The sequence below is a fragment of the Anarhichas minor genome, unplaced genomic scaffold, assembly GCF_050575085.1.
Source record: "Anarhichas minor isolate MPS153535 unplaced genomic scaffold, ASM5057508v1 ptg000007l, whole genome shotgun sequence".
NCBI lineage: Eukaryota > Metazoa > Chordata > Actinopteri > Perciformes > Anarhichadidae > Anarhichas > Anarhichas minor.
In genome coordinates this window covers 7,695,001-7,722,987 of record NW_027466453.1, presented here as the reverse complement: position 1 = coordinate 7,722,987, position 27,987 = coordinate 7,695,001, and the positions used below count along the sequence as shown (strand labels likewise).

General features: G+C 46.7%; 2 protein-coding genes across 3 annotated transcripts in view; one reads left to right on the top strand and one right to left on the bottom strand.

Moving 5' to 3' along the window:
- Nucleotides 1-18: 18 nt before the first annotated feature.
- Nucleotides 19-14,926, top strand: rnf216 (ring finger protein 216). Of its 2 annotated transcripts, none has more exons than XM_076084909.1 (17): nt 19-108; nt 891-1,018; nt 2,098-2,228; nt 2,318-3,649; nt 3,826-3,902; nt 4,183-4,291; nt 4,855-5,016; nt 5,114-5,225; nt 5,463-5,596; nt 6,012-6,062; nt 6,641-6,778; nt 6,986-7,134; nt 7,745-7,823; nt 12,098-12,195; nt 12,899-13,121; nt 13,794-13,863; nt 13,946-14,926. In XM_076084909.1, the coding sequence occupies exons 2-17, from the start codon at nt 952-954 to the stop codon at nt 14,347-14,349; spliced, it is 3,336 nt and encodes a 1,111-aa protein (XP_075941024.1). In that variant the 5' UTR covers nt 19-108; nt 891-951; the 3' UTR covers nt 14,350-14,926. The 2 variants fall into 2 exon arrangements, with proteins under 2 accessions (XP_075941024.1, XP_075941025.1); XM_076084910.1 differs by having other exon boundaries at nt 92-204.
- An 8,457-nt stretch (nt 14,927-23,383) lies between these two features.
- The window catches only part of fscn1a (fascin actin-bundling protein 1a), a 13,158-nt gene continuing 8,554 nt past the window's right edge, over nt 23,384-27,987 (bottom strand). Inside the window, exons 2-5 of the mRNA XM_076080076.1 lie at nt 26,473-26,629; nt 25,177-25,298; nt 24,224-24,391; nt 23,384-23,866 (exon numbers count right to left, since the gene is read on the bottom strand). Of these exons, the coding sequence (XP_075936191.1) occupies nt 23,658-23,866; nt 24,224-24,391; nt 25,177-25,298; nt 26,473-26,629 (656 nt within the window). The 3' untranslated portion in view covers nt 23,384-23,657. The remainder of the gene's footprint in view (nt 23,867-24,223; nt 24,392-25,176; nt 25,299-26,472; nt 26,630-27,987) is intronic.

The following is a 27,987-nucleotide window of genomic DNA, read 5'->3' as shown; positions in this document are numbered from 1 at the left end:
CGCGTGACGTCGCTGCTGTTCTTGTTTTGGCAGTTTGTTTCGATATTCACGGTTTGTCAGTCCCCTCAAAGAAGACGTTTTGTATTGGCTGTCCAACACGAAGCTGCGGTAATGTACATGTCTGCATGTGTGTTAGTCATGCCTGGATATTAGACTGTACGCGGGTTGTTTGAAGCAATGTTATGGACAGAAATCACGGCAGAAGTGAGCTAACTACTTAACCTACTAGCTAGCTAGCGAGCCACGCTAATTAACATTAGCTTAGCGGAGAGCAGTTTGTTCTGTGTGTCCTCGCGGAAATGATCCACTGCTGTTCTGACATGTTTGTTTTTAACAACAGTAGCTCGGCTGTTAAGCTAACGTTACAGTGTCACGAGTGATGTTAAGATGATGGGTAAAATGTCATTGCAACATTTGACAGCTCCTCGCAGTGTTCGCGGGTGCTGTTTTAAAAACATTGAAGATTTCATGCCAACTTTGATCAGATCTAACTAGGGTAGGGCTGGGTTAGCAAGTGAAGATGACGGAGTGGATATTTCTACACATTCCTATTGGGTTGGCTAACACATACAAGATAGCTAATGTATCTAGATGGTGATCATAACCCCTTTACCCTGGTCCTCATGCTTTAGATTTATGTTTTATGTTAAGCTTCCTCATTGTTTAGTTCTCTTCTGTTAACATGCCAGGTGAGCAGGCCATTGGATAGTCGCACATAAGTTATTTATTAGCGCTGCGTGATAAGATGATTTACGGTAACAGGGTGGAGTCCAACCTTTCTCGTGTTTGGTAAATGTTATGACAAGTCACATGTTTTGAAGTGTAATCATCTGTTGGGATTCAAGGGGATTACCAGAACTTTAACTCTGTCTGTGTGTGTGTTTGTGTAGATGGTATCGATTGAGCAGTGACTCTGTGTATGGGCTGATTCAGGGTAAGCTTAGTTTCACAATGGCAGATGGAGGCAGTGATGATGATGTCATTCACCTGGCAAGCTTCAACGTCCACCGCAGCCAAGGTAAGACACACTTGTATGAGTCAATGTCCACAGCATCATATCCTAGTACCAGTTTGTGTGACATGGCATCTTGCTCTGTGCGGCCACTGTAGCTTCTGCATGAGGCTGGCACACTCTCCTTGTCATTTTGGCCCTGGTTTATAATAAGTTTAACAAAAAGCATGGCATCAATGTCCCTTTTTAGTTTTACATCGCAGACATCACGACGAATGTATCATGATAATGTTACATTCATTCCAAAATGACAGATCTGTTCACGCTTCGGCTTCAAAGAAGTCCAAAATTAAAATTCTAGTCAATGGGAGATGCAACCCGACTGTAAAAACTACAGTATAATACTGCTTTTCCCACGTTGACTGTTAATGAACAGAACATATCAGTACATCAGGTTGAGTACAGTATGAAGGAAAAATCAAAACTTTCTATCAAAGCATGGTAAGAAGAACCATGAAGGCCTCTAGTCCGATATTAGTTCACTGCAGACATGTCAGTATCTGCAGCTGATTAGTGATGAGAAAAGACAAAGATATGTTTAGTAAGAGAGTCACTATTCTATAGTTTGTCCACTAGAGAGTAGCGACAAGTTTATTTTTCAACTGTAAAATGTCCTGCTCAGCACATTTCTGGGTTGTGATTCTTGCACACAAAAAAAATACTGATTTAAGGGAGCCTTATGAATATATGTATTTATATTTTGGGTTGTGTAAAGAGAATTGATAAAGGCCAACATTTTTTTTACTCTCAAACATCCTGTATTGGTATTGAGCTGTAATGCCTACATTCATATATTGTAACTTTTGACAGCAAGGAACCAGATTATGCGAAAACACGCTTGCTTTTTGTTTGTACTTATTATTAAAACTAGAGGATTTCATCCCCATCTCAGCGTGGCAAAGGCTCCAGCGGCCGGTCGCATCACACTTTCTATTGGAAGAATTTATGAAATAGCTTTGATTGAAGAATTTTTGCTGCTGTTCAATTTTATTTCCCTTCTCTTAAACACACTTTGCCACACAGACACAAATAGCCACACACATGATACACATTTGTAATATTTACTTGACATTGCGTCCGTGTAGGCTCCCGTTCCCGTAAGAGGGAGCTCATCACCATTTCCGATGATTCGGACGAGGAGCCTGTGACTCTGATACCTGGCAGCCCTGTTTTAGTCCCGGACGATGCAGATGATGACGACATCAGCATATTGGAGGTGACTGATGAACCCTGCTCTTAGATTGTAGAGTGCATTTTACTTTGTTCATTCATCTTTCAACTTGCGTCTCCTGTGTTTTCCTGCAGCCGCTGACTCCTGCACGCAGACACGTGATTCGCCCAGCAGCAAAATGGAGCGGGGCCTCGCACAACCTAATTCAAGTTGTGGGTCACAGTAGCGCAACTTCTAGGGTTCCCACAGGGGACCCCGGTTCTGCCCCCTCTACCTCCAGAGATGCCAAGGCCAACTCCTCCGCATTAGTGACAGCCATACGGACACAGACACAGACACCGGAGCAGTCCGGCACTTCAGGACACGCACAGCAGCAACAACCCGGCTCGTCATCGCACACACTGTCTCAGCCAAAACTTCACACAAACTCTCAGCAACAGGCCGGTACGTCAGCGCATATAAAAGTGGAACTCCATGCAGTTTCCATCCAAACCCCATCTACCTCCACAAATGCCAACACATCCAGAGCACCTATACCTGTACTCAGTCAGCCTCAGCCCAGCACATCTGGGCCCGCGCAGCCACAAGCCGGCCCTTCAGAAGTCGCGACGGCGAGCACCTCTAAAAGTGCCACACACTCTTCTTGTGCGACTGCGTCCAGTTCTTCTACCCAGACTCAAGAAGAGGCCGGTACAAGTACTCAGTCACAAGACAATCCTCAGGCCAGCACTTCCTCTGCACAGTCCCAGTCTCGCACACGGACGCCGTCTCAGCCCGGTACATCGACACAGCTCCAGACCGGCGGGACCGGCGTCCCGCAGCCCCGCCTCGCCCCGTTGAAGGAGGTGAAGCTAGTCGTTCTTCCCCAGCAGCAGAGCATCCTAGCCTCTGCTCTCATAACCCAACCCCAACCCCAGCTGCAGCTCAGGCCCCAGAACCTCCTGCAGCCCGTGTCGTTCCATCTAATGCAGGGCAATCTCATTCAGATTCAACCACAGCTCCTGGCCCAGGCCCCGGCCCTGCAGGCCCTGCAGCATGCTCAGGTGATACAGGTGGGCCCCCCCGCAGTGCTAATAGCTGCGGCCCCGGAGAGACTCGGACCTCCGGAGGCAGGTCACCGGATCATCCTGGGGAGCCAAGCGCCGGGGGAAGCTGTTCCCAATCCTCCGCCACAGGCCGGGACCTCTGGCGGGGTCCCACCGGCCCGCAGCCTCCACGTCAGGATGAACGTTAACCTTCTCGTCCCTCACGCTCCCACAGCTTCAGTCCCCCACAACAGCGGAGAGGCTCGTCGATTTCCGGCTCCAGCTCCAAACCCAGAAAGAGTCAATCCCGCCCCTGGTCTGGTCGCGGTCCCTCCTGCACCAGAGGATATTCCCCGAATAGAGGACGCGAGGCCCGGCCCCTCTGCGCCACAAGGGAGAGCGGAGCAGCAGCCCCACGTCAGAGCCCTCATCACTGGTGTTGTGAGTATCACAAGTGGTCCGTGCATCGCCGTGCTCTGCATTGTCTGCTGTCTGTCTCTTGAGCTCATCAGTCGGTTACTGTCAAGTTAAATTTGAATTGTGGTGTAACTGTGTCTCTCACCTCCTCTGTCCCAACTACGTTCCGCCTGTCCCGACTCTTGGTGTCTCCTCTGCAGTTGGAACTCTTCCCAGATGTCCACGAAGCCTATGTAGCAGAACTGATCCAAAAGAATAATGTGAAAGACTTGAATGTGTAAGAAGCATCTGCCTTTCTTCTCCCACTTCTTCTTCTTTCTATTGGAGGCATTTTGACTGATCAATCAAACTATAATATTTTATATATACTGTATATATTAGTGTTGGTTTTTTTTTTTCCTCAGAACAATTATTTAGGTGTTCACTTCATTGCCGCATATGCAACAGGGCACAGTTCTGTGTTGGTGGACGGGTATTGAAGCACCATCCCACCTGTAACTGTGTGTATGTCGGTGTAAGCTTTGTTCACACGCAGCTCCCCTCTCTGCTGTTTCCAGTATCTGTAACCTGCTGTTGGAGAACCCCGAGTATCCAAGGGGAGGTACTGCAGCAGCCACAGCAGCTCCCACCAGCATCCTACTGGAGTGTGGGGACACCGAGACAGAGGTGTGTGTTCCGTCTGTTAATGCCACAAGAGATTTTTAAGCACCCAACTTGAGTCATTCTAAGGTAGGCTGTAGTGATGTGGGTCGATGTAAGTGAGCGTTTAACATCCTCACCAGTATAATACGAGTCGTGCACAGTGTGCTTGCAAACCGGACGAATTGGAAAAACAAGGAAGGATAGATCGTTCCTCATTATTACGTCAATCAAGCTTAAATCAGTTTCACACCAGAGCTTTTCTTGGTGTCGGGACGAGAGTGAATATACTGAAGAAATATCTGCACTATGCGAGTGTTTCACATGGAAAGGAGGAGCCATTCATTTATCCATTGTTCTTTTCCTACGCAAAGTAGCACACACACACGCACACACACGCACACATATATTAAAGCATAGAGCAGGAAAGAATCTCACCTCAGACTCTCTGACTTGTTCACACAAAAAAGCAGAAACAGACCTTTAGTCTCTTGCCACCACTAAATGTATTTTTTCTTTTGTCGCTTTGTTGAGCGCTCCATGAATCCGGTATCTCAGTGTGTTCATGCGTCTGTCGCGGGTCGTTTCAGGTGACCGAGGACCTGTTTGACTATACCAAACTGGGCACGGTGGGACCCGAGGCTGTGATGCAGGCCGCTGATCTGCTCATGGCAGATTTCCGGATGCTCAGTTGTCAGGACATCAAATGGGCCCTCAATGCTCTGAAGGGACACTATGCAATCACACGCAAGGTACCCGTCATCCCGTAGCGCACCGAGGAACGCAGTCACGATTCTACCCTTTCTCTACTTTTACGAACGCGTCTTTAAGTGTCTCTCTGACTCGCAGGCCTTATGTTCAGCGCTGAAGAAGTGGAAAGATTCAGGCGACCCCTCAGGAAAGAGACGACGGAGCAGAACCTCTGCTGAGCGCTGCTACATCTGCTTCCATTTTGAGCACGGTGAGCAAACCTCTTTTTTTTTTTCTCCACTTTTGCACACCGCATGTGAATACCTCGGGCAGCTTTTCATTCATTCGCAAGAGCTTCAGTAACGGAGCTCGGCCACGGGGTCTGCAGGTGCATCATGGGAGGACGGAAATCTCCGAGGTTCCATCAGTGTTCTAATAACATCTGTCTTGGTGTCCTGATGTTTTTTGCTGTGGGTGTCTCACTCACTGGGTTCCCTTTGTCCCACAGGATCAGTGAAGTTTGAGAAGAGGATGTACTTCTTGGAGAACGACCGTCGCTACTGCCGGACGTACAGCAGTCTGGAAGCTTCTGTGCAGAAGGAGCTTTCATTCTATCAGCAGAAGGACAAGGAATGGGCAGAGGTACACACACACACACACACACACACACACACCTGTCACCCAGTATTCATGCCTACAGACTTTATCCAACTTCATATTTTTGTCTTTATATTATTGTGCATATACAGTCATACCTTCTGTTTTTTATGCTATAGAACATTAAGTTAAGGGTATTTTGCTTTCGGCATATTTCTTTTCATCAATAATTTTACCAAAGGGAATATTGGATTCACATTGTAACGATTTCTAAATGATGGGGAATATAAACTGAATCTTGCTGCTTGTACAAAGAGCTAAATATCACAGGCCTCGCCTCTTATCGAGACTTAGCTGCTTTCAGTTGTAACACACTCTTTTCTAGGAGCTCTTCCTGTCACATCTCCCCGTTTACTGAACTCTGCTCTCGCTCTCTCTCTCTCTCTCGCTCTCTCCTCAGCACGAGGACTTCCTCCTGGCTCTGCAGGTCAATGAGGACGAGTACAAGAAGGTAGGAAGCACACACACACACACACCTCAGCTAAACGGATGTAACCTTCAGGGCGGCTCGTAATGTATCATTGTTTTGGGTAAAACAAAAAGAAAAAGGTTTCTCAATTGAATTTGCAAAAAGAAGTGTCCTATCACGATGCAATACAAACCAATGTTGTGGTATAAAGACCAAAGGCCGTACTTTCATAGGCTTTTGGTGAGCTTGTTCAGGATAGTGTTGGTCACATGGTTGCTGCTGAATGTATGTTTAAGACGGCTACATTGTTGTCATTCCGGCTACACTTGACTGTGCAGTTTTAAAATAGATCCTCGAGTATTTCCCTCAAAGGCAAACAGCTGAAAGTCAGAGGTTTTCTTAAAGTCCCTGAAAATCCGTTTAAGTGTAGAACATATTGTAGACTAGTTGCTTTCTAGGTTCATTTTAGGACCACTCTAAACTTATGCTGACTTGTATCTTGGATTTAACTTTCTGTATTTGATAATCCGTGAATGAAATCAATCTGTTAACTCTCAAAAGAAGATCCCTGAAAAGCTCAGCGCCTCATAAAGTGTCTCTGTGTGTAACTCTGTGTGCAGGACGGCCAGCTGATCGAGTGCGGCTGCTGCTTCGGGGAGTTTGCGTTTGAGAAGATGACGCAGTGTTCAGACGGACACCTGTTCTGTCAAGAGTGCCTGGTCCGATACGCTCAGGAGGCGGTGTTTGGCTCTGGAAATGTACGGACACACACACACACACACACACACACAATAAACATTATATATGATCCAATGCAATACAACGGCTTTATAATACATCCTCTGGTGCTGGTTCATCTTTATAACACTGTCAGACTGGATTGCATTATAATGAATGGTGTTTCTCATCTTTGTGTTGTGTGTTGGCTGACGGCTGCATTTCTAATAACTTTGTGCGCGTTGCAGTCGGAGTTGAGCTGCATGGAGGGCGGCTGCCCGTGCTCCTACCCGGTGTGTGAGCTGGAGAAAGTCCTCCCAGAGAACATACTGTGTAAATACTACGAGAGGCAGGCGGAGGAGGCCGTCGCCGCCACCTGTGCTGATGAACTAGTGCGGTAAGTGTGTGTGTGTGTATTACGTTTGTCTTGTAACTGAACTGTCTACATGTGGATCAATCGATTAGCAATTTTGATAATCAATTAAAAAGTCAATTTAGGAGCAAAACGGTCAAAGTTCCCCCAGTGAGTGATGGATGTGAAGATGTGCTGCTTCTTTGTTACGTCCTTGTCACGGGCTCTGGGGAAGTGTGATGGGCATTTTTTATATTTTCCAACAAACAATCAGCAGATTAACCGATAATGTAAATAGTTAGTTGCAGCCCTAACCCTTTAGGACTTAGTCTCACTTGTACATTAATATTCCAACTGCTTGTTCAGCTTCATTTATAAATCTTCCTGTCTCCACGTGGTGAGGTTTGGTTCACACAGTCGCTGTATTTTGATTAGAATCATATTAATACTTTGTTTTTAATGTATTTTGAACTTTCAATCTAGTCCGCAAGGACGCATGTTATTTGGTGGCCTGAAGGTGATCTCATAAAAGACCTGAAATAATGTCGGTTTGTCTGCTCCCAGTGGGACTTGTTTATCTGTTTTCTTTGCGTCTCTCTTACAGCTGTCTCATACATTTCACTCCTGAACCCTCCTTCCTCTTTGTCCTTCTCAGGTGCCCGTTTTGCAATTTCCCAGCGCTGTTGGACAAAGACAGGTCTCTATTCAGCTGTCCCAACCCGCGGTGCCGCAAGGTCAGTCCCACTCTGTATTTATTTAGTTTATTAAACACTTTGAGGTTGTTGGGGAGGCCGGGCTGTTGTGTTGCTGCTCCTCCTCTACAGACCGTAACTGTAAAGGAATATGTAGGTTAACGCACAATACATGCGTCCTATATGTCCGGATGAAATTATACTGTACAAAAGGGAGCTTGAACCTGGATTTGAATTCAACCTCATGAATAATTCAGTCCATCGTGACGGTGAAACCGGAAAGCTCAGTGTGCAGCGGCCACCTCGGCATAAATTATCTGGACCCGGACACGAGACGGAGATCACGTCCGTCCAGATCAAGAAGATTGATGAGCGCTTCTCTGCCGACGATGAAACGGTTCCGTCTGGCGAGGTCGTCACCCTCTGTGTTTATGTCCGGGCCTCCTCCCTCTGTCTGAGGAATGCAGGGTGGGCGGCTCTGCTTTGTGTCTGCCAACGCTGTAACGTGGATTCCAGTCTGACATTTCTCCATTATTTGGCAAAGAGACGCGCAAACACATTCTTATTCTCACCCACACCACACCACCCTCCCCTCTTTCTCTCGGTGCTTCTTTTGTCTCTTTTTGTTTCTGTTCTTGTGTCTCACACTCGCTCCTGCTACACCACAACAGACTCTGAGTCAACACACACACACATATGTAGACTCAGGAACACACACTATCACTACATTGCCAGAATGAGGGAGAAAGAGATCAACACCTCCAGCATAGTAAATGTGTGAGATATTGGGATTACAAGTATCGATATTAGGACAAAGGGTTTCCATTTCCTGTGTTTATTAACATAAAACCAGAGATATCATCTTTTTACATTACAAGCATTCTTGTTCCACTGACAGACAGAGGTTCGATTGTGTTATGCTAGTTGCGGCTAGCGTAGCCTCGAGTACTCTCCAAGAACACACTTTAATGTGTCTCCCTTTAAGCTTGTTGGTGTTTTAATGATGCGTTTACATAACGCTCCGGTAGCACACACAGAGATCTTCTGTCTCTGGTCAGACTATAAAGTGTTATTTCACATCTGCTGACTTTGCACAAGCTCCTCTAGTTCCTCTGGCAACACAGAAGTCATCTATGTCCTAAAACAGCACGATCTCTATGAACACCTAGATTATGAGAAACGGGGCCTGAGCCGAACCTTAAATATACTCATCAGGGCTGCAGTCGATTTCTTTAGTCAATTTGTTTCTTGTGTGATTCTTTGTGGAGGAACTCGATTAAATCAACCGATCTCTTAGTCAACAAACTTGTATGAGTGTTGGTTGACTAAGAGTTTCTTTGTTTGAGGACAGCCCTGATAATCGTACAGACACGGATAAGGATGTTGATCCTCTCTCCTGCTGCTCCCTCCTTTAACCTGTAGGTGGAGCCAGAGGTTCATAGTGGCTGCCCTGCAGTGTGCCAGCACAGCTGCATCCCATTACACACACACACACACACACACACACACACACACACACACAAAGATACAAGAAAGTTGGACGTGCTCCAGATATCTTTTGGGCTGATCCTTGTTCTGCATATTTTTCTTCTGCGGTGTATAGACGGCAACAGCTGCGGATTTGGACCGGCTGTTAGAATATGTTTTCAGAATCGTACTCAGCGGTCTGACACGGACACTCCTGAGTTATGAAGGAAACGGCTTTTTGTTAAGTAAGTCAAGTGCTACAGAAAGTTAACACAACGTGCTTCCTCTTTAGTTTGTGTAGGAATCAGGATGTGAATCTGTAGCTGCTGTGGTTGCGAGGAGAGTCTGCCCCCCCCCCCCCCCCCCCCCCACACAAGAATATCAGATTTACATCGACTAGCTTTACTGCATCTCTGTTTTTTAATATTTATTTGTTTTGAACGGTTTAAGAAGACGCTTGTTGTACAGTCTCCGAGCAGGGAGGGGCTTCATTATGTAACTGACACACGTCCGTTGAGCCCACCCGCCTTTCTCCCACCCCGCCACCTCATTGGCTGGCTGCACTCTCCACTCCCCTCACACTGGTTCCTCACTGGTTGGACACACTTCCTCCGTTTCAAATGTGGCCCAGGTCAAGTTTGACCCAGATTCTCCTCCCTTCTCGTCTCCTCTCCCCTGGCTCCCCTCCTAACGTTTCCCACATGTGCTTCATGAGGACATTTGGACAGACTTGCTCCCGGCCTGCGAGTGATTACTTCGTGAAAGTGGAGGAATGTGAAATGGAAGGCCGCTGGAAGGCCTGTCGCAGTGCAAACGAGAAGAGCCGAATCGGTGTGTTGTCTCTCTGTGTGTCTGCGAGTAGCTGCGTTCTCAAATCTGCACTCAGATTTGATGATTGCAGTAAAAGCCACCCCACCGCACCCTCGACGCAGCCCCCCCCAATCAGAAGCAAGCTGCTTGCACTGCCTTATAAGGGCTGCTGCAGCCCGCACCGTGGGAGGGGAAATAGAGAAAGATCCAGAGGAGGAGAGGCAAAGTATGAATGAAGCTGGAGGAAAGTGTTGCTGGGTGGGAGGGGAGGAAGGAGGGAAGGAGGGTAGGACCCGAGAGAGAGGAGTGCAGTGCATCGAGGGGGGGGGAGGGGGAGTTGGAACAGGATGGCTGGAGTGAATGAATGGATGCAGAGACTCCATTAAAACAGCTAAACACACTATTTCCCAGATTCAAGTTGCTCATGTTGCTGCCATCTGTACATCATGAAGGTGTGTGTTTGTGCGTGTGTGTGTGTGTGTGTGTGTCTGTGTGCGTCTACAACCTTCGTCACACTTCAGCCACACTCACTTGTATTCAAATCAGCCACAGGGTGTGTGGAGACACACCCTGTGCAAGGGTTGACTGCGATGTCACCGGCTGTATTTTTAGCCGCGCTATAAGAACTCAGGTGTGTTCCTGCTTTGCAACAGTTTGTCAAACAGGTCCCAGACACACACACACACACACTCTCTCTCTCTCTCTCACTCTGTCGCTCTGTCTCATGCCGTCCCTCTTCCTGGTCTCTAGGTTTCCACCAGGGGGTGATCTTTCACCGCTCTGCTTTCCGTCCTCCTCCCCGTCTCACTCTCTGCCTCCCGGTCTTTGTGTGATCCGGCTTTTTCCCCCGACACTTGAGTCCGGTGCTGCGCCCTTCGGCACATTACCCCGTCCTGCCCGGCCTCTAAAGACCCACGCTGGACTGGTATCAGAGACCAGAGAGAGCGTTTTCTCACTATGCTTGATCGTGGTCACGCTTGTTCCCATGCTTCACGACTGCGCTTCATGAACGTCTCTGCTTGGGCACTCCCTTTTATAAATCAAGCTCCACAAAAATGTGACCACAGTTGGTCTACTCATCATCCGTCTCGTGTTTTGTTAAAGGGCTCTTCCTCTGCTTGAAGCTGCCACGTTCTGGCTATAAAGGTCCTGGTCTTTTTCCACAAACGTCTTTTAGTGTTTGCATCCAAACCGCTGCAAATGCCAATGAAAATCTGGCTTTTCCAACTCAGTTCCCCACCCTCTGGCTGACCTTGCACACACACACACACACACACACACACACACACACACAGAGCTGTCTCAGTGAAGCTGAAATGACAAAATAACACACATGAAGGGATTAAAGGATGTGCAAAGAGGTCACAGGACTGAAGAGGTGCGTTTATGACCGATGCAGGTTAAGGGTCAGACTGGAGGTTTCCGTGGAGAAATGGATGCATCAGCTGTCATATGCCACGCTATTCAATATTAGATGAGCGGTTCAAATATTTATGGTGACACCACTTAGCCAGGGGTTAAGCACGGGAGGCATCCCCTAGCTAAAGTGTGTGTGTGCGTGTGCGTGTGCGTGTGTGTGTGTGTGTGCGTGTGTGTGTGCGTGCGTGTGCGCGCGCCTTGGGCTGACACGACGAAGGAGGTTGGAGGATGGAGTTGCTGTTTCTAGGCAACCAAGCAGTCAGCAGCGATCAAATCACACTCTTGCTGCACACACACTCACATTTGCAGGGAGAGCCACACCTAGTAGCTGTGTCTGTCTAAATCCTGCAGTGGCAGCACCAGCAGCATATAGAGCAGAGTGTGGAGGCTCCTCTTATTCAGCACTTACTGGAATAGTGTCAGACAGGAGGGTGGATGTGGAAATGTGGGTTAATCGCTCGGTATTTGATGGTTTTTTTGAGTGTCAGAAAAAACTAAAACATACAAGTGAATAAATGTTACAGGGAGATTCTAATGAAATTCACTGTTTTGCTTTCTGTCCCTCTACGTAATCCCTAAACGCGACATTTGTCTGATTCCTTTCTCGTCTTCTTCTTCAGGAGAGTTGTAGAAAGTGCCACGTCCAGTGGAAGCAGCACGTGGGGAAGACGTGTGAGCAGGTCCTGGAGAGGGACGAGATCCGCATGAGGGTGCTCTTGTAAGTGGTCTGATGGAAACAAACTCCCTTTATCAACACTCCACCACTCGGCCGACTTAGACGCGTGTACTTTGATGGGTTTTTATGAAGCTTACACAGGACACAATACATTTAAACATCGTAAAACTAAACGGCATTACTTTAAATTATCCACGGTGTTTTCGACCCATGAGCTCACGTTAGCAATTCTGCCTCAGGCCCTGTTCATGTCTCTCCCCTCTACTCCTCCCTCGGAGAGGATGCTGGGTAAACAGTTCAGTTTTCCCGGACAACACTCCAGGAAGTGGAGAGGCCAGCTGCTTCCTGTGGCCCAGCGGGTCCACAGGCAGTACTTCCTGTTTTGAGCGGTACACAGAGCTTCTTACTTCCTGGTGCTGAAAGAGGCAGGAAGTGGCCCGGTAGAGAGATCAGTGGAGCCGGTCTGAGCAGCGCTGACCTGATGATTTTAACAGGACGTAACGAAAAGAATCAAGATGGCGTTTAGTTTTTCAGACAAAATTTCTCATTTCACGTCAACATTAACAACCACAAAGAAGAAAGTTCATTAAACTATATCTGCACAGAGTCAGATGAGCGTTTTTGCAGCGCTGTCATGTCTCTCTTTGACTTTATTTCTTTTCTCCTTGTTGAATTTGACTTCTCCTGTCTCTCACTGCTCTGTTTGTCTATTTGTTTCTCCCGTCTGTCCGTCCTCACGGTGCAGTGAGGAGCGCATGACGGCAGCTCGGGTGAGGAAGTGCGTGAAGTGCGGGACGGGTCTGGTGAAGTCCGAGGGCTGCAACCGGATGTCGTGCCGTTGCGGCAGCTTCATGTGCTACCTCTGCAGAGAGCCCATCACGGGCTACAACCACTTCTGCCAGCACGCACGCTCTCCTGGAGCTCCCTGCCGACACTGCCGCAAGTGCTCCCTCTGGACGGACCCCACGGTAACCGCTTTGTTCTGAAGAACTTGAGCCTTTTGTTCTTTCGTCTGTCCTGGTAAACTGTAGCGGGAAGCCACTGTTACGACACCAGCTGTTCGGTTACACTCGCAAACATGTTCGCTAACTCTCGCTGCACTTTAACCCCGAGCAGCTGACTCTGTGGGGGCCCACAGTGACCAGGCCACAGTATGACTGGCAACCTGAACGATTAGTCCCCGAGCAGTTAATGAGCTGGAGCTGCTCCAGCGGCTCTAGAGAGGCACCAGAGCCGGCCAACTGCTAGTCTCCACGGCTTTGCCAAAAAAAATGGATAAACACTGGTAACCAGAGGGCCAATGGAGGGCTGGAGAAAGGGGTCCACTGCTGCCTCATCATTATCTAATCTAAGGTTGTCCTCATCAAGAATAAGTGAAGGAAGTTCTGACCAAACAAATATACACAGTTCACCTTTATCATCACTTAGTCCCGCCCTCCACAGCAGCTCTGACCTCTCTGACTGCAGCTAAACGAGCGCTACTAAAGCTGATTTATACTTATGCATACAAGGTACAGGCATAGCTAGTGGTTAAAGACTAGAGGTTTCATTTTAAGGTGTCACATTGCAAGTTCATTATCTGGTTACCACAAGAGTTAATTTGACTTTGATAAAACTTGTGTGTGTGTTTGTTTCTACAGCAAGACGACGAGCGAATCATTCAGGATATCCAGAAGGAAGGAGAGGCAGAGCTGAATAAGAAGTCTGCAGGTCCGTACCGAGAGTCCCTCTGTTCAGCTTCTCTGGTGCTTTATTATTTCATCGACGACTCACCTTTGTTCCTTCTCTCCAGATAATTCAGGGAAGCGGGTCGGTCCTCCTCCGGAGCCCATCACCGAAGCCAAGCGGCCCTGTGTGGGTCCTCTACACGAAAACCCGCCGAACCCGAACCCGGCGGCCCCCCCTCCTCCTCCTCCTCCTCCTCCTCACCTGCAGGCGGTGCAAGCTCCCCTGTTCGTGCCTCCGCGTGCCCGCTACCCACCGGCTCTGCCCCAGGCCGGGATGTACCACCAGGTGATGATACCCCGGCTGCCCCCGGCCCCCTACGTGCCCCCCTTACAACACCTGCCCCCCCTGAACAATAACAACAACAACAACCATCTCCACCCTCCCGTCAACCCTCATCACCACAACATGGACATGATGGACCTGCCCATGCACTACGGACCTGCGCACCGCTACTACAGACGCTTCTAACTCTGTGGCGACCGGGTTCACCTCCCCCCCCCCCCCCCACCCCCCCCCCCGGCGGGATCGGCTCGTCCTCAGAATCACAAACCTCGCTCGCTGCAGTTCTACTTTTCATTTCAGTGCTGGTTATCTTTTTGGAGATCTGATGTTATTTTGTATCTCTTTCAGTGTGCGTCACCGTTTTCTACTCCCATCACTTCTCACAGCTCGTGTGCTCGTGCAGATTTTTCGGGACACACCGCTCGCCGCTTTCTTCTGCGTCGAGCTGATGAAACGCACTGAAATGCTAAAGTTTATCTGTGGAAACGACACACACTCGTGAGGACACTTTGCCTTCTCTCGCTGAGCTTCAATAACAAACAGGATCCCCGCGTTACATGTTCCTTCGTTCATCTTCTTCTGTTTGTAACATCTGGGTTGAACTCACGAGCGGTCTAGAATCTTGAGGCAATTTATTTGCAGTTTATACTGATATTTTTGAGTACATAATTGAAAGAAGAAAAAGTTAGCATTCCCTTCTGTATCTTTTATGTAACAGGTGTGAGACCACACCATTTTTTAATAAAGTTTCATGTTCACATTGCTCTGAGTTTTCGGTTCATACATGTTTAAACTTTGCCTCCATTACAGGTTTCTCTCTCTCTCTCTTTCTCTCTCTCTCTTTTGCTCTCTCTCTCTCCCCCTCCTCCCTTGTCTCATGCAGAAAAAGGGGCTGACTCATGATAACTGAGCCCCCGGGCTATGCACCAATCACATGACAGAGCGTATGCTTTCCACCAATCGTGGCGTTGCAACATCCGGGCTTTGTAATGTTACCTAGAGAGTGGACTTCTTTGTTCAGCCAAGTGTGCTGTGAGTGTGACGAATCATTTTACTACACACACACACACACACTCTTGCAGCCTCTCGTTTCTGCATGCAGACTATGAAAGTAGCACAGCAAACCCCCGTTATAGCCCAGGGGTCCTAATGGTTTTAGTCATGGGCGGTGAGAGACAGACTGTGTTTGTATGAGAGCCAGAATTAGACTTTAATCATATTCAGCATCTTCTAACACCAGCCAAGCCGTCATGGATGAAATGATGTGTGTTGTATTCAACAAAGACACACAAGGACATGTTGGCTCTTCCATAGAGTCCATAGCAGTTTATTACTGTGAACGTCTGTATTCTAAAATCAATTCTAAACCCATGCACAGCTGAAGCTACATGACTGGAAGATGTGGAAATAAAAACAGTTAATGGCCTCTGAAGATAGAAAATAGATGCTTATTCCTCCAGACTCCTATGACACCAGAAGATATTCTTTTGGTATTTGCGAGGAACAGATTTAACAAGAGTGCTTTAATGTCTGCTGACAGTCACAATACTAACATCCATCATTCAACCCTTTGTTGTATAGCACCTTTCATACTGGTCGGTGCAGCTCAAACAGCTTCACAGGTGACTGACTGTGAAAACAACAGAAGACACAAAAGCAATTCAGCAGTTTGACAATTTGAGACCAATGCGCACGAGACAATGAAATGCTGAAGATGTAATGAAATAGAATTAAAAGCTGTAATTAGAAGCTATATTAACAGTAATGGGAGTAAAACAGCATGAAATAAAATCTAGGTTGATCAAATAGAATAAACTTATACAACTTAAATACAATAGAATAAGTGATAAATAAAATAATGAAATAGAATAGAATACTTTTTTCACATTAAATACAATGAAATAAGTGTCTAAAATAAAGTAAACGTATAGATAAATAAAATACTAAGATATCTCTAATGTTAAAAAAAAAAAGGTTCAGACCTCGCTGAATAAGTAGGTTTTAAGTTTACGTTTTAATTATTTTAACACTTCCAGCAGCTTTCAGATCCTCAGGCAGATTGTTCCAGACAGTTCCTCCTGTGGAGGGAACATGAATGAACCATCTTCATGCCAATCCGCCCGGTTGTCGTTGACATATCTCAGTCTGGATCAAAGGGGTGTAGTGACAGATGGACCAGCATCTTCAGCCACGCTGCTCGTATGGCTCAAAGGAAAAGGATGGTCAAAGGCTGTGATGTCTTGAGCTTTATTTAGTCCTCCGCAAGCACTGGACCCAACACTTCCCAGAGTGCAACACAAATGTGTCTTTCATACCCTCACCGCCTGGTCCATGCAAGCCCAGACAGATATAACCACATCAGACTTTATATAAGAAGAACAGGTTAAATATAAATAAATACAGTTATAAACAATTTAACTATTAACCTAAGTTTTAACTAAATGCTTGTATTTCTGTTGTGATACACTACAGGTGTGATAACTTAGTATATGAAGTATATTTTGTTTCATTTATTCCCACTTTATTAAAACCAACCGGATGTTTTGCAGTGCAGTTTAGGAGCGCAAGAGGGAGTCCGCGTGGTCGGGAGTGCGGGTCGCCATCTTGAGCCGGAAGTAGTGGCTCCACGTGACAACATTGAGCTTCACAAAAGTTGAGAAACAGTAAGAAAAGTAACTAATTTAAAATGGTTATTAAAGTTGTTATCAGATGAAAATGAAACCGTTTCACAGCAGCAGCCAGGAGACACCAGAATAATTACATTTCATCTCCTCGGTAAGCTAACGTTAGCTTCTCACTGCTACTGTGCTAAGCTAGTTATGTTGTGTGTTAGCGATGAAGTTATTTAAGTTACATGTAAAGATTAGTTCTAGCGGTTTGTAAATATCAAGCTCCTAAATGTAAATGTGTTTCATGTTTAAAGTATAAGTTTCATGGTAATATTCACCATGTCACTAAAGGACAAAACATGCTAATGTTGAGCACTTCGCTAACGTTACTCATGATGCTCGTGATAGGTTACCAGAAATAGTGAACTAAGTAGTTTTACTGTTACTGCTGTTAGAGTATTTGTCAAAAATGATTGTGTTTACTTAATTGAGGAAAAAGGTCACGTGTTTCTACAAAAATACAATTTTGCTTTAGATTAAGGTTTATAGATTCATTGTGTAAGTGTTTATTGCTTACTCAGATATTGGCTCAGCTGAAGTCTATTTTCATGCCTGATATTTGTATTGTGACAATATGCTCAGTATATTGTGTTAGAACAAAACAATTATTATATCATTTGAGAATTTGGAATTTGAACCCAGAGAAAAACAAATGTATTTAAGTATGTTGAGTATTTGCATTCAGTTGTACACCATTAGAGAAACAAGTAGAGACTGTAAGCCTGTTTGTAAATACATTTCAGGTGTTTAATTGAGTGAGGAGATCCAGTGAAGAAGATCCAACGAGTCCCGTTGATGGCGAGCCTCCCGGCTTCACTTCCAGAGACCCGGATCTACGATCCCTCAGACACAGCTGGATGAACTACCTGCTCTGTGGTAGGATCGTACCAGTCAGCTGGATTGGTACCAACTCAAACGCACACTGTACTTAGAGATCGTCTGGGACAGACCAGACCTCAACAGTTGACTTTGACCGATGCCCTACCGTCATCAGACTGTGGAGAAATCCCACACAAGGACAATTACTCACAATGACTTAAAGATGAACACCAAACCAAGCTTTAAAGGACAACTCTCTTTGGTTTAAAGGGCCCATTGTGTGTGTGATTCCCATGACCGTCGTAAACACGCTGGCTGCTCAGCCGACTATAATCACCCTCTATAAGACTGTGACCCTTCACCCTCACTGTCACTGCCGCTCTCCGGCGACATGAGGAGGACGCGCCTTAATGAGCCTGGAGCCCTGAAAACAATAACGCCTTTCTCAATAAGCCAGCGCTGTTTTATTCTTCTCTAGTCCTTGAAGAACCCCCCCCCCCCCATGGCCCTGTGTGGGTCATGGATTACAGTCGGATAGTATTATAGAGTATTATCTGCTAATGACTCATTTAATTGAAAGAACAGAGGACTGGCTTAACTGACGTGATAACGGCTCAATGAAGGAGGTTTCTGGCAATGCTGTCGCTCAAACAAATGAAAATGAACGTACAGTTAGATGGAGGTAGATTATAGCTAGAGACCTGTAGCTCCCTCGCTGGAGATGCACATCACTTTTAGGCTCTTAAAGGGACAGTGTGTAAGATTTAGTGGAGTCTAGCGGTGCTTTTGTAAACATCGTGGCGATGGCTGATTGAATTAGGTTTCAGTTTCGTTTACATGTTCACAGATGTATTGATAATACATATATATATTTTTAAAAATGTCAACAATATATATTGATTTTACGATTTAAATTGATTTATACCAACAAAGGGATTGTGTCTATATCGCCCACTCCTAACTTATGTTGTCTTTCTGCTGTTGGTCTTTTGTTTTATCTCTGTTACTCAGCTGCATATCTTTCATGCACTAAGTAAAGCACCTTTAGTTGTGATTGTGTATGAAGCGGGCCTTATCAGCCTTGACCTTAAACTGCCTCGTCGAGATATGAATAGTGTAAAATAACACCGTTCTCTATTGAAACCACTGGAAATACATGTTTAGCCCTTTCACTGAATAGCTGGTGTAGCTGATGCCTAGAATGGGTTTTTTATGAGACAGATTTGAACTGCAGTTCTGTCTGTAGAGATGAAAATATGAACCAGACATGACCGGCATATCTCCTGGGGAACCTGAGAGGGACAAACACACACACACACACACACACACACACACACACACACCTACCTCTCTGCTGTTTCTGTGAGAGCTAGTATGACTGTAACAGTACCAATGTACACACACACACACATATTTTTGCATCATCTGCAGTGACCGAGACAACCTTCACACCCCCAAGAGGAGTCACACATTGTGTGTGTGTGTGTGTGTGTGTGTGTGTGTGTGTGTGTGTACATGCATATCAAAGCCCTCTGCTGCCTCGTCCACAAGGACCGCTGGTGTCTGGCAGCATTTGCTCCCCAGACAATTCTTTTGCTGCTCCACCTCCACCGGCACTGTTTGTGTTCGTTATTGTTTGTGTGTATCTTTAATGAGTGTGTATATTTCTAATGATTTGTTTATGCAGCTGCGCTGCTCAGTACAGCTGCTCACATGTAGGCTGTTTCACTACGGTCTACTAACATGCTCTCACATTGTCTACGTGATTGATTTTTCTATTTTCATATAGTTTGATATGCTACACTCCTCCCCACGAACACTGAATAGAACTGTCTGGTTACATGAAAGACAAAACAAAGCTAAAGGTTTTGAAATGAAGTCTTTATTACCCTTAGCTTCACAATCATCACATCTCGCGTTGGAAATCTAACATCTGGATCACCACCAAATTGCTAATCATTTGCCTGAACCTGGTCACACACATTGGCACATGGTTAGCATGTTAGCATGCTTACGTTAGCTTTCAGCTCAAAGCACCGCTTTCCCTAAATACAGCCCAACAGCACTGATGCATTGTTATTAATTAAAGACGTAGACACGTCTACACCTAGAGCTGACACAACATACACTGAGGATGTGAAAGTCTCTGATGGCTGATCTGTCATACTGGGTCAACCTGACAGACCCGCGTTGCTCCTTCACGTCCTCTGAAGAGATTACTGACCGACCCACTGACCCACTGACTCACTGGCCGGCCACGTGAGGGAAAACACTGGTGGACGTAGATCTGATTAGAGTGGGGGGAGCCGGTAGAAAGGCGGTGAGATGAAAGATAGAAGAGACACACACACACACACACACACACACCCTCTGCAGTCAAGTAGATGGGAGGACTATCAGAGGAACCAGGATTGTGAGTAGTTCAGCAGTAGTTTGGCCTTGTGATGAGGTCTTTTCTGATCAAAGGCAGACGCCCCCCCCCCCTCCCCCTCCTCCTGCTCCCTAGGCTCCTCATGCTAACCCCCCCATAAGCTCTGCACACCCCCACCCACTCAAACCACACAAGCCTCACTCGGCCTCCATCAGCCCACATTTTGGATGTAATGAATGTTTTTGACATTTCTGGCCCTGACGACGGCACACACACTCGCTCGCCTCTTTGATTCAGACGGCTTCTTGCAGCTGGTGTTTCCATGGTAACGGTTGAGGTGTAGGCGGACTTGGATACGGGTGGGAGAGGAGACGGCGGCCATTTCGCACACAGCTTCCCTCCCTTAACCCCCCCCCGTCCCTCGTTCATTTGTTCTGAAAACGGGCCAAGCAGCCCAGCAGCCTCACACTTTACCCACAAACCACTGCACCCATTTCTGGGATCTGGGTTATATTTTGAGTGACTCATCTTTTTAGCAGAAGTTGTTCAGAAGAGGAGGAGGGGGGGGGGGGGGGGGGGGGATTAGGGAGGAGAACGCAGAGGGAGAGAGAGGCTGGAGGGATGATGGTTAAAGCAGAGAGAGCGAGAGAGACACACATGAGGCAGCAGAGGGGAGGAGATCCTGTGGAGGGGGTGTGTGTTTGTTTTGCCATGTTGGGTGTTCCTCTGGGATCTGCAAGCCTGACGGGTGGTGGGAGTTGGATTAGAGACCTGCTCTAGAGGCTCCATCATTACATTACCGCCCTGAATGTATGCGTGCGTGCGTGCGTGAGAGAGAATCTTTGGGGGGGGGGGGGGGGTTGCCCTTTCACTGCAGTAGAATAAATGTTTCAACACAAAGGGTCTATTCAGGAGACAGGAAAAATGTGTGCGTTTCCGTGTGTGTGTGTGTGTGACAGCACATGGAGCCGCTGTGGTCAGAAACTGGCAGGAGACCAAGTGTGGAGCACCAGGATTAAATGATAGAATGTGCAGGGCAAGAGAAGGCTGAACTATGACCAGAAGGCTGAACTATGACCAGTTTAGTGGGTGTACAATCAAAGTGTGAGGAATGAGTTAAAGTGTGTTTTCGGCTCTAATGCGAGCGGCAAACATTAGCATGTCCGGCTAATATACTATTGTGAAATATGATACAACACAAATCTCACCTCCTGCTGTCCAAGTGTGAAACATTAAGCTAAGTGACTAAACAGGATTGTTAGAATAACGGTTCTTAATCGTACCTTACTGCGTATTACTAGAACAGCAACTAGTTCTACACTAATACTAGATCAATGCTGCGTCTTTACTTATCTACAACGATAATCAACTATCGTGAGGATGCCAACTTTTGGTTTGGGACATGTAGCTTTAGCTTCAATCTTTTAGTGCCATATAATGTGTACGTATCCATCAAGCACATACTTAAGAGCTCTTTAAAGAGTTCTCCTTTTAGAACAGGAACGAGAGATTTTAACTCGTAACTAACTAACGTTATCTTAATTAGCTACAGCTAATAATATCTGCTAGTGACAGTTCTCATTTCAGCCAACAAAATGGCTACTTTGTAGTTTAATAAAGGGAAACAATCGGTCATCAAGCAAAGAGAACAAGAAACAAAAGACGAGCAGCGTTCCTAATCCCAGTTTTATTGGTCGTTGGATTTCAGGTGAACCAATGGCACAAGAGAGGTTAATCCACAATATCAAAAAAATGATACAAAACAATAATACAAAAAGAAGTTCCAGTTATACAAAGCAAAGATGTGGATTCTTTTTTTTTTTAATCTTTCATTTTCCTACTGCCCAAAAACTGGAGAGTAAGGCACAGTCACTACCACATGTTTACTCTTCCACACCCGCTCGTCTCAGCCTCCTCAGAGGAACAACGGCTCCTTTCATTCTCAAGCCGTCATCGGACCTTCAGAGGGAGAACGTGTTGAGGAGCTGGCTACAATCATGGATCATTCCACGGGGCTACGACCATACTTAGGTTTCACAACAGAGGAACGCTTGATGATGATGATGGTGATGATGGTGGTGGGTGGAAGAGCCCAATAGTTTAGGGCCAAGTGCCAAGGTAATGTTTGCCGTGTTGTAAAAGTAGACATAAAGCACTGCTGCTGTGTGCTGTGGAGGCTGAAGGGAACCAAAGGGTGCTTTGTGCTACACGACTGCATAGCAGATATCTCAGCTTTAAATAATACAACTAAGTCAAAGTCTGCTTCTGTGCCTTTTTAAAAAGTAAAGTTAAACTCGTCCTACCTTAATTAAAGGACGAGTCGGGAACGCAAAAAAAAAAAAAAAAAAAATCCAACAAAAGCAAAAACTATTTGGTCACATCTCATCGTGATACGTAAACAGAAGGTACAACTAAAGAAGCAGCAGATTAAGGTTATTGAGGGAACTCTTTCAGCCCTTCGTGTGCAGAGACGCAGCCGAAAATCACCGTCCGTTAGTCCAGACGGTGCGAGATGCTCGACCGTAACATTTAACATGTCATGAGTTAGTAGCACCAGGTTCCAGTTTTCTCAGTTCTGTGTCTGTGTGCGTGAGTGTGAGATGACGGTTTGTTAATCCAGTATTAAAAGGTTTGGTCTAGATAAAGGCTGAGGTCTAGGTTTGGTTGAAGGATTCAAAAAGGGTCTATAAATACCCATGATAACGTCTGTGCCTCGGACTGTGTTTCAGGGAGGGCTGTTCTCTTCCAGTATGACGAGTGAGTGCAGTAAACATACAGTATGTGACCGCACCGGTTCTATTTTAAATTTCTTTAAACTGTTCTCGGGACAATAGGTTTAGCGCGTGGAGGGGGGGGGGTTACGTGTTTTAACTTCCTACTTCCTGTTTGGTCCAATGAGAACACAGCTAGAGAACAACACAGGAGACAGGGTTACATCAGAGTATGTTACAGGTGAGATGAATCGGGGTGGGGGGGTTAAACCCGTAAGTTACATAATTTTCTATATTCTTTATCATCGTCAGATCCAGTTATATCACAGAGTCATCACACAGCTTATGAACACAAACATACTCCGCCTGGTCTACGCGATGCAAACGCGCCAAAGACAGACCCACCGTCTCCGTGTGGTGCGTCCAGCTAACAGGAAGCAGCTGAAGCAGATTTTTATCCGGTGGTGGATCTGTTTTTGGAAGATTAGATCAGGTAGAAGCAGATCTAGCAGACCAGGTCAGATAGCATAAACACTGCCACCGTGTACTGCTCACACAGACAATAGAGACGGGGGGGGGGGGGGGGGGGGGGGCTCTTAAAACGTGGCTCTGCTCTGGGAGAGGGAGACGGCCCGATCCTAAGGCGAGGAGGGAGAGAGTGAGTGACAGGTCGAGCAGCCAACCAGATCGGAGCAGAAAAAAGTGCACAGCCCCACGCTAACTATGGCAACAGATAAAGGTCGACAGAGCTGGGAAAAAGATGGAGGGATAGACGGACGGAAAGGAGGGTCTCCTTCTATCCGTCCTGTTCTCTCTGTGCAGTTCATCAACATATAAAGTCATAAGGATATAATATGAGGAGGGGGGAGGGGGATGTATGGACGGGTCGTGCTGCGTCGCCACACTTTACTCATCACCTCCCCCTCAGTACTCCCAGAGCGTGGCGGTCTCCAGGTCGTCGGCGTTGGCCTTCAGCACGCCGGCGTGGTCCCCGCGGAGGTACTTGCTGTCGGCGGCGTGGCGGATCGCCAGCTTGTTGTAGTCGCAGAACTCGAACAGGAAGTCGACGGGCGCGTCGCTGCTGCTCACCACCGACTGCTCGTTACCGATCATCCAGTATTTACCCGTGGAGTCTGCGGGAGGAGAGCAGAGGGATTTGAGACAGAAAAAAGGGAAATTAGTGTGGAGATGTTGGGGGGGTAGGGGGCATCATGTGGGGGAAGGGTGTGAAAAAATGCAGGAGCAAACAAAAGATGCGGCTTAAAATTGCTTTGTTTGAATTGCGTAATGTGAAGGCGAGGAAATTATCCAAATCAAATCCCTCTTTTAGGCCCAAACATGAATCCATAATGATTTAATCCCTTGTATGCCTGCAGGAGGTCCCTCTCTGCTGGCTCTGTAATGCCGCTGCACATGTGCAGGTTTACGTCCCACAGTGGAGCCAACATGTCCATCAGCAAGACGCCGGTAGGTAGAGCGCCTGAACTGACCTTGCAGGCTGTACGCTCCGTCTCTGAACTCCAGGGTGAAGTAGTCGTAGGAGGAGCGGTTGGAGTCCAGCGTCCCCGTCACCTTCCTGCAGCCGATGAAGCCGTGGTCCCCGCGCAGCACGATGATCGGGCGGTTAATCAGCTTCATGAGAAACTCCTCGGACTCGCCTGGAGACGGATGAAAGGGCACAACATGCGTAAAAAACTACTGTGAAGACGCAACAACTTCAACAGTTTGTTTCACTCTATGCTTAGTGACTTAAATACAACGCTTTGGCCCTAATAATGAAACTACCAAAATCTGCACAACACGCACTCAATGTTTTGAGCTGAGAGCAGAGTGTTTTCCTACATCTCATTAAAACTGTATATAAAGCAACTTGGCTTCAAAAGTGCCCTAAAAAGAGCTGTGCTAGCAAACGGCTCCCTCGTCAGAAACTGCAGCACAAAGTGAAAGCTTCAGTTTTGATCCACCACGTCGTCTTCTCCTCTTATCGCCGACACGACGCCCGAGTCTCGCAGCAATGCAAGCAATTGCTCTCATGGCAAAACGGTGCACGGTCTTCACATTAGCTGTCCGTAACATCTGCATGAGCTGGTGTTGTTAAAGGAATAGTTTGAGTAGTACGTACATTCGCTTTCTGTCCATTAAATATAAGTCTTCTAAAGATCACTAATTAATAACACGTTCAATCTCGCTGACTCTGCACACTCAGGAGTGATGATGCTTCCAATTAAATAACTCCGCATCAACATGGCAAAAGAGGGAAGCAAAAGACTGCAACAAATCTAAAGCCCCAAAGAGTAAACAGTTGAACAGAATCAGTTCCCAACATACAGCCGTGATTTAACTCCTGCGCTGTACTGAACCCCCCCCCCCCCCCCCCATCACTGAAAGGTAAATCAGTTAGTCAATCATTGTCTGAGCGGCTGAAACAACAAATCTCACCGACCGGCAGAGTCGATGGTTGCCGCTAGCTGGCCGTTTTTCTTGGCGGCGACGTATTTCCCGTTGGCGGCCCGGAGGGTCAGCCTCTTCCCACGCCACTCAATGTCAAAGTAGCAGTTAGCTGACCTGCAGAGAGAAAGTACAGGCACGGGGGATGAGGAGGATAATTAAATGGACACGGCAGGTAGATATCCAGTAGCACACTTGCGTGAGCGTCTGGTGTGTAACCTGCTGAGAAAACTACACCCAGCTGTTTAATCCAGAACTTAAGTAACTGCGGGGTAATTGGATCGGTCGGCTCAAGGTAGAGGGATAAGCTCCTCTTGTTGTTCTTGGTTAAGTTGAATCAAGTAGCTTGTTAATCCTTTCACTTGGCACAGAGCACGGTGTTATTTTCTCAGGTAGCTGCCACATACGGCCTGTATCTTTTATGAGAGAAGCCTTAAAACACCGTACAAAATGTTCCCTCAAGGCTCTGAAAGAGAACAACGTGAGAGAGAAGACGTTTGTGGTCTAATCTGTGAGGAGAGTCAAATGTCAAGAATGTTGTGGAGGAGCTTGTTAGACTTCCTGCAGAGCGCTCTGCTCAGTTTTATCTTTAAAAAACGTGGAGGGTTAACTCGGGACACATGGCCCTCTGACTAATCTCACACTGGATGAGGTATTTGGTGTGCTCTGCATCACCTCTGTATACTGTATGTTCCTCACGGCTGTAAATATGACGCTTCCATCTATAAAAACACTAACCCTTTTTAAAACACAACAAAAATGGAGCCAAGTGCTCTACTTAGTGCTTAAGGACGTCATAAAAGTCTAAAGCTTCCACGTCTGAATCTGTCCGGGGCCTCACAGGGAGCACAGGGTGAAGGGGTCAGAGGTCAGGGGTTAACTGCCAGCACTCTGGCCGAGCAGACCCGCTGCACATAAAAGAAAATGGCCTCTACGGGTTGATGCTGCTCACAAATGCACTTAGTCTCCCACAACATGCCTACCGCCATGAGATGAGTTCACTCACTCTTCACCTCCCACACACGTCATCCACCCCCTACCACACACACACACACACACACCATCATCATCATACACACACACACACACACACACACACCTCCCATGTCATGGCACAGCTCACATTACTGGGGAGGGGACTACAGACTGTGACGGACCAGTATCAGGTTCTAACACACAATCACTGGCGCTGAGAGGTTAGTGAGCGGACAGATTGGAGCAGGTGTGTTGAGTTGTAAAGTTTCAGATGTGCAACATGGCGGTGGTGTGTGTGTGTGTGTGTGATGCGTACTTGGTGGAAGCGGTGCACTGCAGGCCGCCGTTAGCAGTCAGGGTCCAGTATTTGCCAGCGGCGGTGCGGAACGCACACTTGCGGTTTTCGCGACAGATCTCCACCTGGAACACTTCCTGGTCGCCCTCCTCGTCCTGATTGGCTGACAGGTCCATACCTGAGAGGGGTCAGACAGATGGAGGGGGGGGGGATTAGCTAAAATACAGGCTAGTGGGTCAGACATTAGCTCAACGCACATGTGAGGGCTACAAATAGACGCAGAGGATGACCATTAACACACACACAGTAAGGCATAAACGGCTTCAAACACACACCCACACACATCCTCTGGTCGGGATCAGACGCACTAAATGAGCAACATCAGACATGCTTGGATTAGTGAAGGATTTCACACAGCTGCACACACACACACACGCACACACACACAGTCCAGACAGACCCCACCACAGTTCAAAGTATTAGACGTCATGGTGGACGGTCACTAAACACCACAAGGCCACAATAATCTTCACTTCACTGGCTTCTATAATGAATGGAGACGGCATCAGAGAGAGCTGACACAGTTAACCCGGCAACAAAAAATGTATCTTAAACTCTTTTGATAATCAATTGCTTAGATTATTTATTAAGCAACATGCTAGCAGCCCTGTGAGGTTGTTAAAATACTCTGAAGAGGATGCATGACAAGCGGTTTGAAATGACATGCACTTCCTGTCTCCTACGCGTGTGAGGACATCGCGTGTTCGTGTTGATGGATGAAAGCAGATTGGGTTAGCTTTGCATAATGTATTTGTATTTTCTTTTGCTAACGTTAGATATTGACATAGCTAAAGCCATATTCTGCATTACCAACATTAGAAAGCTAGTAGAGATAAGATTTGGTGAATTTGGAGTGAAAGAATCGGTCATAATCTGTGTTCACACTCACTTCTCCCATTGGAGTTAATAGACCTGCCGCTAGTCTCCTGAAGGGGGGCCGTGGTGAGCTCTCAGTGGAGTCTCCGTCTGTATTTAGGCACAGCGGTGTTTTGAGCTAAATGCTAACGTCAACATGCTTATGACGATGCCAAAACATTTAGTTTATAACCAAACGGATAAATCAATACTGAAAATAATCGCTACAAATGTGAGTTGCAAAAAGGCCTCTGTGTGTGTGTGTGTGTGTGTGTGTGTCCATACACCAGACTGTATGTATACAGACCAGCAGACCTCATTCAAATCTCATCAACCCCACTAAAGCACTTAAGAGCAACAAAGAGGTAAACAAACATGAGTCAATTAATGCAGACATACACAGATACATACAGATGTACCGCTCCCATCACACACGCACACTTCATGCAGCACAATGTGAGCTATTGTATATGATGAGGTCATGGCGTGGATGGACCTATAGCTCGAGGCTGAATAGAGAGAAACATGGACTGTCTGTTGGACTGTCTGTGTAAATGTGTGCAGAGGGAGAAAGAAAGACGCGTCTGAGAGAACAAACCAGCGCTCATGTGTTCTCCGTCC